The sequence below is a fragment of the Rattus norvegicus genome, chromosome 6 (genome assembly GCF_021556685.1).
Source record: "Rattus norvegicus strain SHRSP/BbbUtx chromosome 6, alternate assembly SHRSP_T2T, whole genome shotgun sequence".
In the NCBI taxonomy this organism is placed as follows: domain Eukaryota; kingdom Metazoa; phylum Chordata; class Mammalia; order Rodentia; family Muridae; genus Rattus; species Rattus norvegicus.
The window spans coordinates 114,986,267-115,005,251 of NC_141539.1; the positions used below are offsets into that span (position 1 = coordinate 114,986,267).

General features: G+C 39.1%; 1 protein-coding gene across 38 annotated transcripts in view; it reads left to right on the forward strand.

Annotated features, from left to right (window-relative positions):
* Nrxn3 (neurexin 3) overlaps positions 1 to 18,985 on the forward strand; it is a 1,618,001-nt gene that overhangs the window by 1,250,751 nt on the left and 348,265 nt on the right. For all 38 annotated transcript variants that reach the window (XR_015621666.1, XR_015621667.1, XR_015621670.1 and 35 more), the window contains 1 exon segment: positions 13,194 to 13,375. Coding sequence is in view for 30 of the 38 variants with exons in the window: in XM_087552049.1 (XP_087408175.1) it covers positions 13,194 to 13,375 (182 nt within the window). In the remaining 8 variants the exon portion in view is untranslated.

Consider the following 18,985-nt stretch of genomic DNA (forward strand, 5'->3'; position numbering starts at 1 on the left):
GATAGTGTATTTTCTCTTCTCTGTCTACTGTACAGCAGACAACATTGTGTTTCTCAGACCTATTTTCTACTGATCAAAGTGGTCATTTGCTAACCTTTTCGGGGACAATGGGAGGAGGGGAGGAAGGAGAGGCTGCAGTCAGTGTGTACTGTATTGAGAAAAGAATAAATAAGAATAAATAATTAAAATATCATCAAAAATTGATATTGGGAGCTAATGCATTTTTAAACAATTATTTTCAGAAAAATTTATTTTTAGATGTTGGCCATTGCAGGTGTGCTCTTTATAGGCTTTCTGTTAAGAACATGGAAATGCTTTAAGGAGCATACCGGCACATCAAGAAGGGTGCAAGTAAACAACATCTTACCAGGACACTGGGTAGCAGGCAGCTCTTACCGACTCCTTCTCAAGCTGCCTTTGCTGTTCTATGCTACACATAAGAGATTACTCTGTGCTCCCCCAATACACCACACCATGCCTTGTGAACCTCTGATCATGATCTCCAAATGGAATATCCTTTCAGGACTAAGAATCAGTAGCTATAAATTCATCCTCCATTCTCAGTAAGTCTTCCCAGGTACAATTTCTTTACTAATGGGAGAACATTCTGACTCCAGTCCATTTACTAACTTCTCATTTTTCATCTTTCCTCATTCTATTAGTTGCTATTATTGATTTGAGACAAGGTTTCACTGGGTTCCCCTGTCTCATTGGCACTCGCCATGTGGATGAGACTAGCCTGTACTTTGCAACAGTCTTCCTTATATGTCTCACCCCTGAGATTAGAGCATGTTCTGAAGTTTCTGACTTCCTTATTCTTCACTGGATATTTTTTGACAGCTCTTAATGTATTTCTCTTCCCTCATTAACTTCACATAAGGAAACTCTGAGAAGAATTACCTTAAAGAATGTCATCATTAATACATCCCTATTGTACTTATCCATTATGGCCTTATGACTGTACGGTTTTATGCCCTTTCAACTTATACTTTACTTTGAGTAGATTTTCTTTGCGTCACAATTACACTTATGTTGTTAAGCTGACTAGTGTTTTCCTGTATTTATAGATCACATTTTATTTATTCATCAGTAGATATCTGGGATTTTGTGTGCGTGCGTGTGTGTGTGTGTGTGTGTGTGTGTGTGTGTGTGTGTGTGTGTGTGTGTGTGTTTTGGGGAACTACTGTCTTTTCCACTTTGGCTACAACATAGCAAATTCTCACCAATGATGCAAAAGTATCCTCCACATCCTTACTTATAAAGAAATATTTCAATGTGGGCTTGATCTGCATTTCACTATCAATTAGTCACATGACATAACCTCTCATGCTTTTATTGGCCATCTATACATCCTGTTATTTTTCATCTATTGACATTCCAAGGGATTGAACCCAGAGCCTTCACATGCCGAAGTTATCCCACCACTCAATGACGTCTTCAAGCCTTACCACTTTCTGAGTGGATTTTAGGGCTTTGCTTTTGTATTTCTTTATATAATCTGGATAATAACTGATAATGGAAATCAAGAAGCCATTATATCTACATGTACATTTAATTTTAGAATACAACACTATGTTGTTTTTTCCATTAAGTGGTCTTATTAATCTTGTGGAAATCATTGCATCCAAGTGAGATAGTGAAAGCTATTGCTTTGCATATTTATAACTTCTCTTACACAGATTTACCATTTGTTCTTACTAATTTAATAGACTTAGAAGATGTAGGTATTTATTCATGGATCTTTAACAAACTTATCATGTTCTTTTCCGGTATTTATAGCTTATTTTATTTTACTGCTTTACTGTTTTAATAACAGCATCCAAAGGATGTCTGGTAATACTGTACTAATGAAAACTTCTGTTTCCTGATTTTCTTGTCAAAGGCTATATATACATTTTATTACTTGCTGTAATGTTAGATGATTTTGATAGCTACTATCATATTTAAAACACTTTGCCTCATTCCTGTTTTAATTAAAGTTTGAAAAGGAATGTCTCTAGGATTTTGTTAAGTCCTAGATAAAATTATATTCTAATTCTTCTTTAATTGGTTGGAATAATAAAATATGTTGAGGAGATACATTTAATGTTGTGATGCATTAATTCTCATAGTATTGGATTCTAGTTTTAATATACCCTTGATTTTACTACAAAATTCTATGAATATTCATAAGGGACATTGTCTAAGCTGTTTGGGTTTTGTTATTGTATGTTTGCTATCTGTTAGCATCTGTGAACTAGAAAAGGGGGACCTGAGAAGGGATGAAGATATTTTAAGGTGGGGTAGCCAGTGAGTGTGTGGTGGAATACATGGAACTGTAAGCAGAGAAGGCCTGAACAGGAAGGAAGAACAGGCAAAAGGGAGAAGGGTGGGGGCAGGGAGGCAACACCGTAATAACTATTAACATATCACATTGAAGCCCATGGCTTTGTACATAACTTAACAATTAATTTCAGAAAGAAGGAAAATAGTATATTGGATTTTTTAAAAGAATATCTTAGTTCACATGGGCCACTAAAACAAAGTAGTCTAAATTATTTTTGTAAGCAACAGAAATTTGAATGAATGTTATAAGTCTGGTACCCAGTAAGCTCCAAGTAAAGATATCATGTGTGAGTGTCAAGTGAGGGCCTACACACTCACAGATTTTTCTCATCAGCCTCCTGTGTCCATTATGTACCCCAACTATAAAATCCACAAGCATTTGTCAAAAGAATACAACCAGAAGACCATCTGTCCCAATATAAAACATACATGAACTGCTGAAGCTGATGTGGTCACACACACATAAATCTGAGCACTTGGTATGTAGAGGCAGGAGAATCAAGAATTGAAGCAAGCCTGGGCTACATAGTGACTTCAAGGCTAGCCTGGGATACATGTGATTCTGTCTGAACAAAAAGCCAACAAAACCATAACAGAAAACCTAATGAGCATTTCCTTTTCTTGGGGTACACTCCTGAGCTGTTGACATTGTCATCCTTGTCAACCCATTCCAGCAGCAAACTTTGATGCTCGATTGATCAGTTTCTGTGAGAGTCATCTGGGGTTCTTATCTATTATTGCAAAACTCTTTTTAAAGATCTCAGTAAGGAAACTTGTCCCTGATATATGTAGAGTTTAGTATGTTAAGGCTGATTATTTTATTTGAATCCCAATGAGTATGAGAAAAACAACAGTTTGCACATAAAGAGACTTGTACCTTCATTAAAACAGACGTACAGGTCAGATACAATAATGTCATTTCACTTGAAGCTGTACCTGATAAATTATTTCTGTTTTATTGAGTGTGCATGTGTGTAGTAACATGTATGTATATATCCTGTAAATGTATACATATGTGGGTACATGTGTGTGTATGTTTACATGGAAGTCAGAAGTAAATATTGGACATCTTTCTATATCACTTTACATCTTTGAGCAATGGGGTCCCGCACCTATCCTGAGGCTCATCAATTGGACGGGATTCCTTAGTCAACACATCCAGGGATGACCCTGTCTTTATATTCCTAGGGTTTATAGGGTTTCCCAGGGTTTCCTAGGGTTATAGACTACCATTCCTATCTTTTGTGTGGGTACTGGGGATCCAAACCCAGGTCATCATCCTTGTACAACAAGCACTTTACATAGCTAGGTTTTTCCATGTCCTAATGCCATCTTTGTTACAGCTCTTAAAACTGTTAGGTAGGAAAAAGATCTCATACCTGTATACAACATATTCTGATTATATTCATTTTCTATTTCACCACTATCTCCACCTGCACTTTCCCTAACAAAGCACTGTGTCAACTTCTTGTCCAAATATTCTTTGGTTTTTTTCAGTATCTACTGCATCCAATTAATGTTACCAAACTGTGAATGGGTATGGGATCATCTACTGATGGATGCCTGAGAAACCTACCAATGGCCTTACCCCCAAAGAAAACTGGCTAGCCCTTCTCTAGTTTCTCTCAATCACCAGTAGCTCCTCAGGCAGCACAGGAAACTCATGAGCCTCTATCACTCTTTTAATCATGCCAAAACTGAGGCCCAGTGAAGACAAGCATGTATAGCATGGTGACACGGTGAAATGAATGCGTATTATGAAGAAAAGAGTGTGAGCTATCATAGTTCAGATTCCTTCCTCCTCCCTAACTCTGAGATGATTTCTACAGTTCAAATATATGTCTTATACAATTCAGAGTCATCCACCTTCCAAAATTTTGGACAAAATTTTCAGGGAAATTGTGTTTTATAAATGAGAGCACAGGAAAAACAAAATCATCTTTGCGTAGCCCATGGCCCTAGAAAGTATGAAGTCCTTGTAAATCAAGTATTTAAATCAAGGTTCCTGCTTTTCATCTGTCTTTCCCTTGCAGAGAACAGGCAGCTCTTAGACGCTCCTTGATTGCTCTCAGAAAAGGTATTTCAAAACATTACTTAAAAGAAGAAATGGAGGCAAATAAAATAGTTTGAACTTCCCCTTTATTCTAACCATGTCCCTAGAGATGCTATCAGAAGCCATATGTCCTGAAAAGAAAAATAACATTACAAACTGGGGGATGAATAAGTGGCAGATGATCATTTGTGCTTCTCATCTCATTCATCTGTGGTTTCCTAACAGACATGTGCATATGGTCTTTGCTGTCAGTTATTACTCGATGAAATGAAAGGAAGATCATATTGCTCTCCCTCACATATCCCTATGAAGTAGAATCTAAAGTGTATTCACTTATTGGCTATCTTTTTAAAAATTCGCCCTGTGATTTAATAACTAAGAAGTAACAGAAAACTCTGAAAAAAGAAATGGGTGTGATTTTATTACCAGAGACTGCCAAAACTTCACTGAGGTGAAGTCATTCGAGGGTGTGCGTAGGTAGTAATTTTTTATAAACTGAAAGCGCTGTGTTCCTCGATCATGTGCACTGGTAAACGTTAATTGATAAGTATTTATGAAATATTTCCACGTTGAGGTGAACTGACAAACAGCTGAGCTGAATGAATGGGCACTGTGGCTGCTCCTTTTCCCCCTCCTCCTCCTCCCCCTTCTCCTCCCCCCCCTCCTCCTCCTCCCCCTCCTCCTCCCCCTCCTCTTCCTCCTCCCCCCTCTTCCTCCCTTCTCCTCCTTCTTTCTATTCTTCTTTCTCTTCTCCTCCTCCTTTTCTTCCTCCTTCTCATCTTCCTGATCTCCCTTCGTTTATTTGCAGTTCTTCTCCATGCCTGAATGACAATATGAAGATTTGTACAAAAAGGTGGTCCAAGATTCATTATTTTCCAAAGGCTCACAATTGTTGACCAAGAGATAAATTAAACAGCCCCATTCTTGAGAAACTCAGAGTACAGAAGGGCTCTGGATTCTCATTTTGTTTGACAATAAAACTTGATATTTATTTTATTAAACCCAAATATTGCACAATTGCTTGGGACCTACTCTCTTTTCCTATGTAAGAAAATGGTATGGTTATGGAAGTTAAATTATGTTGGCTACGAGATAATATCTGGCATAAAATTATTACTGGAGGCTGGCCGGCAGAATTGACTATTTTATGAGCGTGGTAAATTATTCCTAGGCATATTAGAGTTTGACTTCTCTTAGCATTCAAATGGAGACTGTAACTGTTAGGATCCAAATTATTGTGTTCTCACAAATTCATGCCAAGACAATTTTTAGTATCCATGGTGATTGGTCCAAGAACCCCCAAAGATAGCAAAAAATTCATGCACTATGTTTAAAGACAGAATCTTTGAAGATGGAAATGGGGCTGCATTGAGTTTATTAGACTAACTCCTAACCCTACATGTATAGTATGCTCACTACAAGAGGTTATTAGGGGTACAATGCTCCTCTGACCTCACTCCTTTGTCAACCCATGCTGACAGCAAGGGTAGAGATAGTTATCTACAAGCCACAGGGATTGGCTTCTGCTCTCAAAATGGAAGATAAAATAAATTTCAGATTTTCATATCACCCATGCCAGCAGTGATGCCCATGTCACTCTTGTAAATGAAGGTGGCAGTCATTTCTCTATTCTACAGGTTGGGAATATTATATTGTGTACTGGGAATCATTCATTTGGAGTTGGTATGAGCATTAGTACCACTGTTAATACCAGTATTGCAATAAGTGTTACTAGGTTGTAGAAGAAAGATTTGTCCTGTGAGCTTAGGAAAAGTCAGTTCCACTAGGAAGAATTTGACCGTGGCCCGGATGCTTTAATTTCAGATCAATTTCAATATTACCAAACATCTCCTTTATCCATAGCAAGCTACCCTGGGCTTCTGTGAGAACGATACCTGTCTTTTATGCTTGTCTGATCTGATATTTCCAAGGTGCTATGTTTCTGGAAACACCATTCTCCCCAGTCCTTTGAAGGGCAGGGCATGTTTGCCAGTGTTTCCAAGGGCCTGCTAACTGTGTATGTATCATTTTATATTACTCAGATATGGGGAAAGTAAAGGCATGGAAATGGTCACCCAGGATTGGTATGTCTGTCAGTGGTTAAGCTTTAAAAGCAGCAAGTTACTTCTTCATTTCTCCTTGGGAAAGGCTTAACTTTCCTGTGATCAGCTCCAAGAATATTTGCTGAGACAGATTTAGCAGTTACTTAATTTCTATGAAGAGTGGTCCCCTGATTTTATTTATCATTGTATCTAAATAATAGAGACCTCTCATAGGAAAGCATTTTGTTAGTTTTAAATCTTCCTGCCACAAGGTATTCTGTGACACTGGATATTAATTCGCAAAGGCTTCATTAGGCAAGTTTGAACTCCCATGTTGCTGAACAGATTCAGGGCAATACTGAATCAGCATTGGTCTGTTCACAGAAGCATGGACATTACGCTCTTGTTTCTGCATCCTTAGAATATTGAATTCTTTGAAAGATTAATTTCTATTTAGTTTTTTATCACTCTTCCTTCAAGAAAGCAAAAGAGATTGCCCTATCTGAAAAGACCCACTCAGCTGCCCAAGCATTGTTTAAGAAATGGATCTATGGGTTGGGGATTTAGCTCAGTGGTAGAGCGCTTGCCTAGCAAACGTAAGGCCCTGGGTTCAGTCCCCAGCTCCGGAAAAAAAAAAAAGAAATGGATCTATGCTCTCCCTGAGGACGTATGCATTCCTAGGTATTGCATTCAGCCTCTCAATTTAAAAAGAAGCAAATACATTTACCATTTCTTTGCCAAAGGGAAGTGGTGCTCAAAAAAAATGAATTTTTTTCTTTTAAGGTTAAACGCTTTATATTTTACTTTATCTATTGACACTTTATCGTTGTGTTTGAAGTTATTTCCTGTTGCTTTTCATAGTAGTAAAAATAGATCAATAAGCTACCATTCCGATGAATTCATTGGAGGGCTGTTAGTAACATCTGTATCGCTTACTCTGTTTCCTTGGTGGCTGCCTCTGTGACACTGAGGACTTGCATACACCTTTTACCTGTCACACACCGCTCCTTCCTCCTCCTTATGTTGCAGTTGGTTTCTTGGTGTTCCCTTGGGGCATTTGGTACCACGACTGCACAGGAACAGGAGAGATGGGGACTGTGGCAGGATGGGGACTGTGTTCTCAATTCCACCGTTGAGCATGGCATCAAGTAGTTGAATCTCTGAATTTTCATCTTTTCTGAAAACGTTTAAAAAAAGAGTTAACAAAATATCTACCACTAAAACTTTGGTGAGTGCTAAGGTGAGGTAAATCAAAAGAAATAGGCCTAGAGAGGGCAATTTCAGAACCACAGAGTGCCATAGACATGTAAGAGAAATGAAGACGATTCAGAACCCCAGAAATGGAGAAGTAGGGAGAGAGGCGGAGAGAAAATTACAGATCACTCTGAAAATAATTGAGAAGGTATGTCGTTCAGGCATAAGTCACTGGGAGGCAAAGCCTGGCTTTCTGTTTTCATTAGCTGGAAGAGGCTTTTATCAGCTGTGAGCCACGACTCTCCCCATTTTATTTTTTATTACCTATACAGTAATTGAGTGGATAAAAGATAGTTTGTAATTTAATAGCAACAACAAAATCTACTGGTAGAGTATATTTTATGACATTGACAGTCCATTTGCTTTCCAATAGGCTTTTGCCAGCTTTTTTATAAAGATCCTAACTCTGTCCCTCACTGTGCTTGATGGACTGATCAAAGAGAGCAAGGAAGTCACAGAGAAGATGAAGGGTCCTGTTACTACCATAGAACTCTAGTCTGTGTGCTCAATGTTCAAAGAGACCAGGGTAGCAGTGGAATCCCATTTCTTACCCAACCTTGCATACCATATGGTACATGAGTTTACATTTACTACAGTAATTTATTATTCTAAGGCTGTCCTTATCTTCCAGTAATTTATCTAGCTCTGGCTAAATCTAGCACCCATGGGCTTCCCCTGGGAAACACTTCCGAAAAGCATTTCTATTTCAGCAACAATAAAAATTGTTTCGGGGAAAACTGGTTTGTACTAAAGATACAAAACAATATAAACATCCAATTAGCATAGAATCTAAGGGCTTTTCAAAGACATATTGTTGTCTATAACTGTTTGGAGGACAAAGTAATAAATGAATCACAGTCAATTACATTTTTGATCTTAATTTCCCTACATGCAGATGTGCATATAAATACACGCAAATGCAGACATACCTATAAAGCGAATCTTACGAAAGTCCACAATTCTACTTTCTTGGTAGTCATCCAAAAATGTAATAAGTGACTTGGATGAGGGCCTGGAGGCAGAAAGATCATTTAAAAAAACAGGGCCTTGTCGTTGCAAAGTCAAAATAATAGCCATGATTGTTACCTAACAATCCAAACGAGGAAGAGGTGAATGGTCACAAACAACTAAATTCTGGTAAATTGAGTAGAAAAGTCCACTGATGTTTTCAGAATCTTGGAGAGATCTAGAAAGCAAAATTATCACCTCTTTTCTTTGAAAACTTCTAAATCTTCTGTTTTATGCTTTATTAGTTACTTTATTACTTTGCTTTATTCTGTCTGCATCCAATTGCATTCTACAACTTCTTCCTGATTGCAGGAAGTACATTGCAGCCTGCTGGACCTCTTCTCCTGCCAAACCACTTTTCTTACCCGCCCCCACCCCCAGCTTTGCTCGCTTAATTGAAACTCTTAACTGCTCCATCACTTTCAGCTACATATATGGCGAGTCTGCTTGAAACTGTAACCTAAGTCTGTTATTTATGGACTGTGGATGCGATGGTGACATATCGGAAGCTAAGGCACATATCCATTTCATCTTAATTGGTGGTGGCTATGCAGCAATTTCATTCCCGAAACACTGTCTTGTAGAGACTGCAGAGCGACCTCACTCCACTCTTTATAAATGCTCTGGCCTTAAATAAATGACCCGAAGGCAGCCATAGCCACTTTTATTTCAGCTGATACTTTTTTCCATTAAAAAAAACTTGAATGGATTAAATTTATATTGTTCTGATTATTCACCAACATAGCCTTATTTTGGCACCAGTGCACTGAGTCCAGTCAGAAACCGTCCATCAGAAAAACAGTCTCAGGACAGAGAACACAGACTGTGGTATCAGGAGGCTCAGAGGTGCAGATCTTTAACAGAGTCAAATGTGGTTCTTAAGGGCTCCTTGGATATTCTCCAAGTACTGATTTGTCATTTTAAAAATAACATTTTTTTAAAAAAATATTAAAATTCTAAAGCAATGGAATTATGCCTCCTTTGAAGTTCTAGGCATTTTGTGTTTAAAATGAATAGAAAGTTCTTGTTTATTTCAAAAAATCATTCAAGACAGAAAAACATGAAAACTAGAGAAATGGCACTGTCAGTATAGAAAATTATGGCAATTAATAAATTTCATCTAACAGTATTGTTAGACTGTGGGAAGACTCGGGGAGTTTAGTTACCCTTGTTATTCAATACCAAGAACAGGTTTTTACAGTCTTTGTGCCTTGCAGAATAAATCCCGAGCACCTTGTATCTCTTATGCCTGTCCATCTACAAAGTTAGCGTTATCTAAGATCATGCCAAGGTAAATCCAGAACTAACAAAAAAAATTAGCTTTGTAAAATTAGATGTTCTATCGACTTAACCTATCTGTTAGTGTTATAATGAGGTTGTCTTCTATGTTGATTTAAAAAGTTAACACCACCAGGACTCCTAAACACAGTATGTAAGCGGTCATGTATTATCTTTGAACATCTTCTTTATGGAGAGCACTGAGAATTGTTGGACAGAGCAGTGGGTAAACATGGTAAAGAGAGTTTGTGAAGTTATCTGCTTGCTGAAAACCAGAATGCCATTTGCAAGAGTCTTGGCTTTGGGGTCTTGGCTCTCTCTGCCTTTGTTCTCCATCAGCTTGAGAAGACATGAAGTGTGTCGGGCTAAGTATGGGAAGGCTTTGCTCCGTTGTCAAACCATGTTCTGTAATTATACTGCTAGGTGATAAAAAAAAATGCTCTCGAGGACTATTAGTAGTGGATGGCTCTGGTTTAAGACAGATATCCTAGTCTCTGTTTGCACATCTGTAAAACCGTTAACAAGTAAACCAGCCCCCGCAATGGCTGAGCCCCACCTACGGTTTGTAGAAAATGCTTTGCAAACTATAAAGTCTTGTGCCTTGCTCTGCGTGTTTAACATTATTTTTGTGCGGATAGAATTCTTCCCTGAGAGAGTAGGAATGCACGTCTGTAGCAAATCCACTATGAATGCGGGGCAGACGTGGGTGAGATTTCATAAACTGGCATGAAATGTCACAGGCTGATTTGCATTTTTGGTGATTTTATACATTAATCACTGAATAACCTTCAGTTTTCCGAATAAAGAAAGAAGAAAACAAGGGTGGCATTTGTGATCATCTACTGAAAAGGACTCCGTTCAAACTCTTCACAGATGGAGAGAGAGCAAGCATGAATTGTTTTACCAAGATTTCTAATTTTAAGCAGCTTTGAGGGTGTTTGTGGGTAGGAGAAAGCAAACACTGCTTTGCATATGGAATTAACATAAACTTTGCATACCATACTCCCAGCTTCTCTAGATGATTCTGAAGGGCTTTCTGGAGACTCCCCTAAGGATTGAAAAGCTCATAAAGGGACACAAATTCTGTGCTGCTTGTGATATACAAATGGGGGGAAGGTAAACAAGTCTCATAGGTGACCTTTCCAAGAGGAGAGTGGGTCTTCATACATCTCAGATGTCTTAGGGACAGCATAGTAAAAAAACAAAAAAACAAAAAAACAAAAAAAAAAAACTCCCAATTTTAACCCAAATAAGCCCATCGATTTTAAATAAGCTGTATAATCTATTGCTTAGACAATATAATTCGTTTCTATATTTCCTATAAGTTAACTGTGACAGTAGATATAGACCAGTGCTTGAGACTTTTAATTGTTAAAGATTGAACGAATGGTTGTCTAATGCTTACAAAGTTAGTTATAAGTGTCACAGGTTCTCTGGGATACACACAGCCAAATCTATTACCAAAGTATCTTTGGATGCTGAGAAGTTTATTGTATGAAACTACTTGCTACTGGCAACTGGTATAAAACCCCAGAGGTTACAATGTCATAGACTATTTTGGCAACCCAATTTATAGGTTCTTCTCCCAGTTACAACTTGGTGTGTGTTTCTTAATGTAGACCTTAAAGTGTCTTAAAATATGAATCTTTCATAGTCACCTGTTACCTTTCTGTGAGGAAGTGCCATACCAAAAATAAGCTTAAAGGGGAGGAGATGGTTTATTTTGGCTCATAGTTCAAAGATGCAGTCCATTGGGCAGCAAATGGTGGCGACAGAGGCTGCAGGCCTCTGTCAATGTTACATCAGCAGCCAGAAAGCTGGCAGAGGCCACTGCAGGGGCTCCGTTGGCATTTCCCTTCGTATTTAATCCACAACCCTGCCCACTTACCTTCAGATTGTGTCTTCACACTTCAGCTAGCCTAGTCTAGATCACCTCTTATAGGCATGCTGGGAGGTGGCACTCATAGGTAATTAAAAATCCCATTAAGTTGACAAATAGGACCCACTCTCTCAGAATATTTTCTTCATTTTCTCTGTGTTGGTTTTGTAAGTAGCTTTCATTAATGTATTTTTGGCAACCCAGGATTAATACTGACAATAATAGAAAAGGAAGGAAATGGGAGACGCATAGTAAAGCATAAACGAGATATAATGGGTCATTTCATTCACCCAGTGAGGAGGTCATTATCTTCAGGTAGTTTTCTATATTTCCTCTCTGGATTTTAGTTTTTAAAGAGAGAGGATACCTATTGTGCCCACATCAAATAAACACTACCAGTTAAATACTGAGAGAGAGGATGTTTATTCTTTAAAGACTACCGAAATAATTCTTTCAGCATGTCTATTGCACTATAAACACATGGATTGTTCGAGCCATCCAGCGAGATCATTTCTAGAAACACCGCATTTGAAATATGCAAAAAATGGTTGAAAATTAGTGAACCTTTTTACCGCTTTGGAATAGTCACATTTGACTGCATACGATAGATCACGATAGTCAAGACACAGACACTCTAAAAACTCATGTCTAAAGTTATTTGCAGCTCTTGCCTATAAGCTGTATAATGAACCAAAACAAGTTTTATGTTTACAATTGAGCCACAGACACAGTTTATCTCATATATATATATATATATATATATATATATATATATATAATTTCCAAACCTCCCAAATTTGAAATATTAAATATTAGTTTCCAGCCATTTCATAGAAATATTGTTTAACCTATATCACTTTCTGCTACAAGACCACACTTATTTCTGTGGGTTGCGAAAGCAATTGTACCTTTGAACTTCCTCACGGCGAGCTTTATGGTAATGCACCCCTGAAAAGGCTGGTTCCACTGATGAGACTATTCTGATAGCCAGAAACAGGGGACAAAGTGTCTATCTCGTGCCTGTGTTGGCCAAATGGAAGACCCATTCTGCTGCTCCAGAAGAGGGAAAGTTGTTTGTTAACATGTAACAAAGTTCATTAGTCAGTATATCCACTGTTATGCATTAGGAACAGAAAATATGGAATATCTCTCAATAACATGTTTAGTTATTCATTCCCATTGCTAGCATCCTTGATGTGGAAAGATGGGCATTTTTGAGCTTTGGATGTCATCTCTCTTAGTAACCAAATACTGTCCAGTGTGAGATTTTCTCCCACACCTGTCCCCTGCAGTACTAGATCAGGCAATGTATAATACAGTGGCCCTCATGTCCCCTTTCTGTTTCCCTTTACAGCTGGTGCCACATATATCTTTGGGAAAAGCGGTGGTCTCATCCTCTACACCTGGCCAGCAAATGACAGACCCAGCACACGCTCTGACCGCCTCGCCGTGGGATTCAGCACCACTGTGAAGGATGGTATCTTAGTACGCATCGACAGTGCCCCTGGACTTGGCGACTTTCTCCAGCTTCACATAGTGAGTACCTGCCTAGCCTTGGCCTTGATTCTCTTATCTTCCCAGCGATCTGAGGTGTCTGTTAGATAAACACAGGAGAAAATTTCTACATAAATGCAACATAGACGCATTGCTTTCAAAGACTCCCTTCAAACATCCAAACTGTCTCACTTGGGCTTAGATGGACAGCCAGCAGAGAGTTGGTAAACTTTCTCTAAAGGGGCAGCATGTCAGCATTATGGACTTTGCAGATCATACAGTCTGTTGGTTTTACTACACACAGCCAGTATGCTTTTAAGATGCAATTCTGTTCCAATAAGAACTCATTCATAAATCTTGGTGGCTTTTGTAGCAGAGGGGTGTGACACAGAGGAAACGGCCCAGTGACCAAGTGGAATTATGCATGCATATTGCATATTTGACATTTTCCTGTAGATCCCGTGTCTATGATGGTAGAAAGTTTTACTCCCCGATCCCTGCAGATCATAAGAGTATTGGGCAAAAACGAAGAAATTAAAATGATTTGGGGAGGAAAAATTACTTTCTTACGAGGATAGAAAATATTTTTATAGCAACAATTAACCCATTTTATCACCTGTGCAGTCTACAGTTAAGAAAGTAGGCTAAAGAAAGATATGATTCTCATCCGTAAATACCCCACGCTTAGCCACCGAGAGCAGAAAGAAGAATTGTTCTCATTAGTTAGTGATGACAGGGCTAGAAAGAATGGATTTAATTTGGAGCACTAAGGATTCAGTTTAAATACCAGAGGGGAAAAACAGTTACGAAGAAAAAACCATCTGGGATTCGTCCCAATCTCTACAATGGAGGAAAAGGGGCATTTACAGGGAATCGTTGAATCTAAGTTTTTGCTAATCCTGAGATCCAGGAAGGAGAGCAGAGTGTAGATTTTATATGCCTATCATTAGACCTGGAGCTGGCAAGTTGGGTTCACAGGAGCAGGCGCAGCCACGGCTGTGTTCTGGTATTATCCTGACGTAGCTCTAGCTAGAAGTACAAGGCTTAAGCTGGCTGTTCCTTCCAGCCCCAAGATGAAAGACAGCAGAGCAAGATTCTCTCTCCTAGTGCTCCAAAAAGCACTAGTCATAAGTAAATATGGAACTGGGTTGCAGATTTTTAATTCTCTCTCAGATACTTCAGGAACCATATGGTGCTAGGAGCTGGAGTTTAAACAGTATGAAAACCCATGCCAAGGAGCAGAGAGAGAGAGAGAGAGGAAGCCATAGTCACTACAGTTTATCTTTATTTAGCCTCCAAGAACCACCGTCATTTACAAAACTCCAAGAGATTCATACTGCACGTAACTTAATGACTATTTCATGGCAGTGATAACGAGGCTATTATTATGAGCACAGTTGCCTTTTCATGATGATTTATTTTCTCTTTTCCAGTTCAGTGTGACTTCCTAAGAAAAATATGTCTAGCCATAAACATCTTTCGCCATGAGAAAATAGGCCGTTAGTGTGCCCATTTCTAGGCCTTCATATTTGGTACCACACCTTCACTCTGAAGAAAAAGGTTTTGTCTTTCTCTTTGGTAGTTTGCTTCGGATGTCGCAGGATGTTGGTACAAGTCATTTGTGGATACTGAGAATTTCTCAGAGTGAATATGTTTAACCATGTTCTGACGTTCAAGCAATACACACGTGTTTGTCTTATATTGGTTAGCAGATGGTTTCTGTATAGTCCTGTTCTTTGGTTTGACATAATATATTATTTTCTTTATAAAAGTAAAAAATACTCAGACATTTCCATCAGAATAGATACTGTCACCTTGGAGTAAATCAGTGATTCTGCTATTAATAAAAGACTCTGAAAATTCCCCAAAGAGGTTTCCTAACAAGCTTAGGGTAGGAATTATATAAACTACTCATCTTTCCTATTGCAATGTGAAAACCCACACAGTTCTGAAGTAAACCTGCCCTGCCCACGACCTTTTAATAAGCATGCCTCCCTTCATTGCTCCAATCTTTTGAAAGCATTTTTAATCTGCTAATGAGACTGGGTTTTTTTTCTGTATTCCTTAGCACAATCAGAATAAAAGAATCAGAGTAGAAAAATCAAAAGATTGTTGCAAGACCCAACCTCTTACTTTGAACAGTTAACCAGGGGCTTCGGGAAAGCAAAACAATAAATACTGGGTAGGATGCTTCATTCGACATCTGCAGATTACAAAGAATGGTTTTATCTGCTGAATGGTTTGTGTCACCATTCTAAGAAAATTATTCCAAGAGAAAAGCACTTAGGAGTCATTGTAGAAAGCCAAAGGAATTGGATAGGAGTCAAAAGACTTCATTCAACATTTCTTTTTGAAAAAAAAGTTAAATTTTTTGTATTTTAAGTTGACATGCACATTAGAAAGTTTCATCTTTGTATTTTCTTACGTGTATGACATAGTACTGTGCTCTTCTTCAAGTCTTTGTTCCGCAGCCCTCTCTGATTCCTTAAGATCTTTTCCTCAGGGGGCAGGAAAGGTCGCTCAGCAGAAAGAACTCTTATTACTCTTTGAGAAGACCCAAGTTCAGTCCACAGTATCCATGCTGGTTGGCTTAAACCACCTGTATCCCCAGCTCAAGACTGAACAGTCTTTTCCCCTTCGCAAGCAACCACAAAAACATGTGTAGATAGACATCACAGATGGACATAAAAGTATATTTTTGTAAAAATAAGGATTCCCTTCTTTCCAGTCCTTTCATATCACAGTCCCTCTTCTACTTAAATAATCTGCACACACACACACACACACACACACACACACACACACACACACACACACCCTCATACTTTAAATCTAGAATCTGCATATGAGAGAAAACATTCTTTCTGAGTCCGATAAATTTTCAAGTATAATTGTCTCAAGTTTTTTTTTTTAATTGTTCTGGCAAATGTCATGATTTCAGTTTCTTAACAGCTGAATGTAATCCCAATGTATACATGTACCACATGTTGTTTACCCATCTCTCTGCTGACACACATACAAGCTTTCTATTCCTTACCTATTCTAAATGGGACTACAATAAACCCCCATATGCAAGTCTGCTTCTGGTATATTGACATGGTCTTTCGAGTATCTACCCAGGAATGATTTATCTAGTACACGTCATAATTACATTTCCACTTATTTATCAGCAATACCAACGATCTCATACATGCTGGTCAAGTGCTCCAAGACTGAGCACTTCCCCAGGACTATTTTAAGTGCTTTGAGAAAACTACCTACTGACTCCCATAATGCCCATAGCAGTTGACACTGTCACCAGCAGCCTGACACGGAACCTCCTTCCCACAACCACTCCATCATTTGTTTTTATTTCTCTTGATAGTGCCTACCCACCTAGGGAATGATGAAATCTCAGAACAGTTGTAATTCATACTTCCCTCATACCTAAGACATTTGATCATTTTAAAAAGAAAAGGAAAAATAAAAACAATTTTTGCTATTCGTATTTCTTCTTTTGAGATTTGTATGTTCAGTACACCAGCCCACTTGTTGATTGGCTAATTCACTGCTGAAACAAAGAAAGTAATAACAGACATGGAGAAAGATGTGGGCATCTGTCTTGGTTTATTTTGTGCTGTGGCACTAAAACACATCCCATTGACTGATCGATAAATCACAGGTTTTACATCTCATGATTTGTTAGGGAGAACTGAGAAGTCCAAGATCCCGATGCTGGCTGATTGGGGCTACATAGCTGAGCTCTCACAATAATACTTTGTATACCCGGCCATAGGGTGTGCTCTTCCATGGCAGGAGAGAGGGAACCCACTCTCTAAGCTTCCCTAAAAAGTGCTATCAATCCACCTCTAATGAGCTTCTCCCCCACTACACACACACACAGACACACACACACACAGACACACACACACACACACAGACACACACACACACACACACATACACACACACAGACACACACACACACAGACACACACACACACACAGACACACACACACACACACAGACACACACACACACAGACACACACACACACACAGACACACACACACACAGACACACACACACACACACACAGACACACACACACACAGACAGACACACACACACACACAGACACACACACACACAGACACACACACACACACACACAGACACACACACACACAGACACACACACACACACACACACACACAGACACACACACACACAGACACACACACACACACACACACACACACACACACACACACACTGTTTCATTGGCTAGTAACCTTCTAATACATGAAGTCTGGGGTACATTGTTGTACCAGAGCAGCGGGATAAGCTACAATGACATGAGACAAGGGCCAGGCATCTGCTTCGGGTGTGCTAGCCTGGGGCCTCATGGAGTCAAGTGGCATTCTTTTACTCTGGATGTTAATTGTGGAAGAAGTAGAGAGAGGGGGTGGGGGATGGGGGATGGGTGTACATGCTCTAGGCATGATTTTTTTCTTTGTTTTTCATTTATAATTTGCATAAATCCTGTTTCCCTGACAGAGACAGTGAAGCGCCCCAGTACTTTTGATGCTTTTTTGTAAACCTCAGGTCTTCCTTACGTGACCTCTGACAATCCAAGTTTAAAATGTCAAGCTTGGGTTCTTCAATGAAAGAAGCCAAAGCAAAAACCTAAAAGAACAAGGGATCAAAATAACTTAGGAATCAGAAACCATTTATTTCAGATTGGCTAACATTCCTTCTCGGGGGTTCTGGGGTTCGTGCTTCTGTGGTGCAGTGTTTTCTGTCAGTTTGTTGCTGACGATTGCTATTAATGAAATCATGAATGGGACGCATTTGGCAAAGGCCAAAGGATGTCTCTGTTGAAGTTCGTGTGCATAAAACGAGATTCTTGGGGCCGAGGGATATTTGCAAATAATTGCTTCAAATATAAGTTTCCCACCAGTGAAATCTGTTGTTGAGTTAGTCAGCTCAGCGTTTGGACAGCAGCTGGTGTTACTTGTGAGTGACATCTGCCTCTTATCCCCCATCTACGCTGTCTGGAGCTGTGTCATGTTATGCTCACCTTCCTAGGATCACGTAAAGGATTACTAGGAAGTGTTGTGCTCGCTCCTGGGCAGCTTTTGACAGCGTCTTTTCACCACCTATTAAGCAGAAGGTCGGAGGAAACTGGGCAGCAATTAGCTTCTCTCTGTGTAGTTAATGCTGGTGTAGAGAAGACATATTAATTTCTTCCTCCCTGTGTGTAATTTACAGTAAATCCTCTCGGATTCATTTTTTAATTATGAGCCTTTCAGGAATAGTGAAAATTTATGTGTCAGGACATCTGTTTTGTTTGACAAGAATCTATAACCTCGTCCAACAGTTTTCGTCCCTACTTGCAATGCAGATCTGTGCAGAAGCTGAGACAGGCAGGACAAAGAGACACTGTCCTGGCAGATCCTGCACCACAGTGGCAGAATTTCTTCCCCAAACTGCATCCTCCAGAAACGTTATTGGTAATATCTCTTGGGTCAGATGTGTGGAAATTGGGTATTTATTAAGTTTGTCTTGTATAATATTGTTTCTCTACAATTTATGATATTCAAAGGGACTCCTTGAGAATAAAAAGAGAGCTGAGCTGAAATGTGATAAATGGTCTATTCCTCTGGTC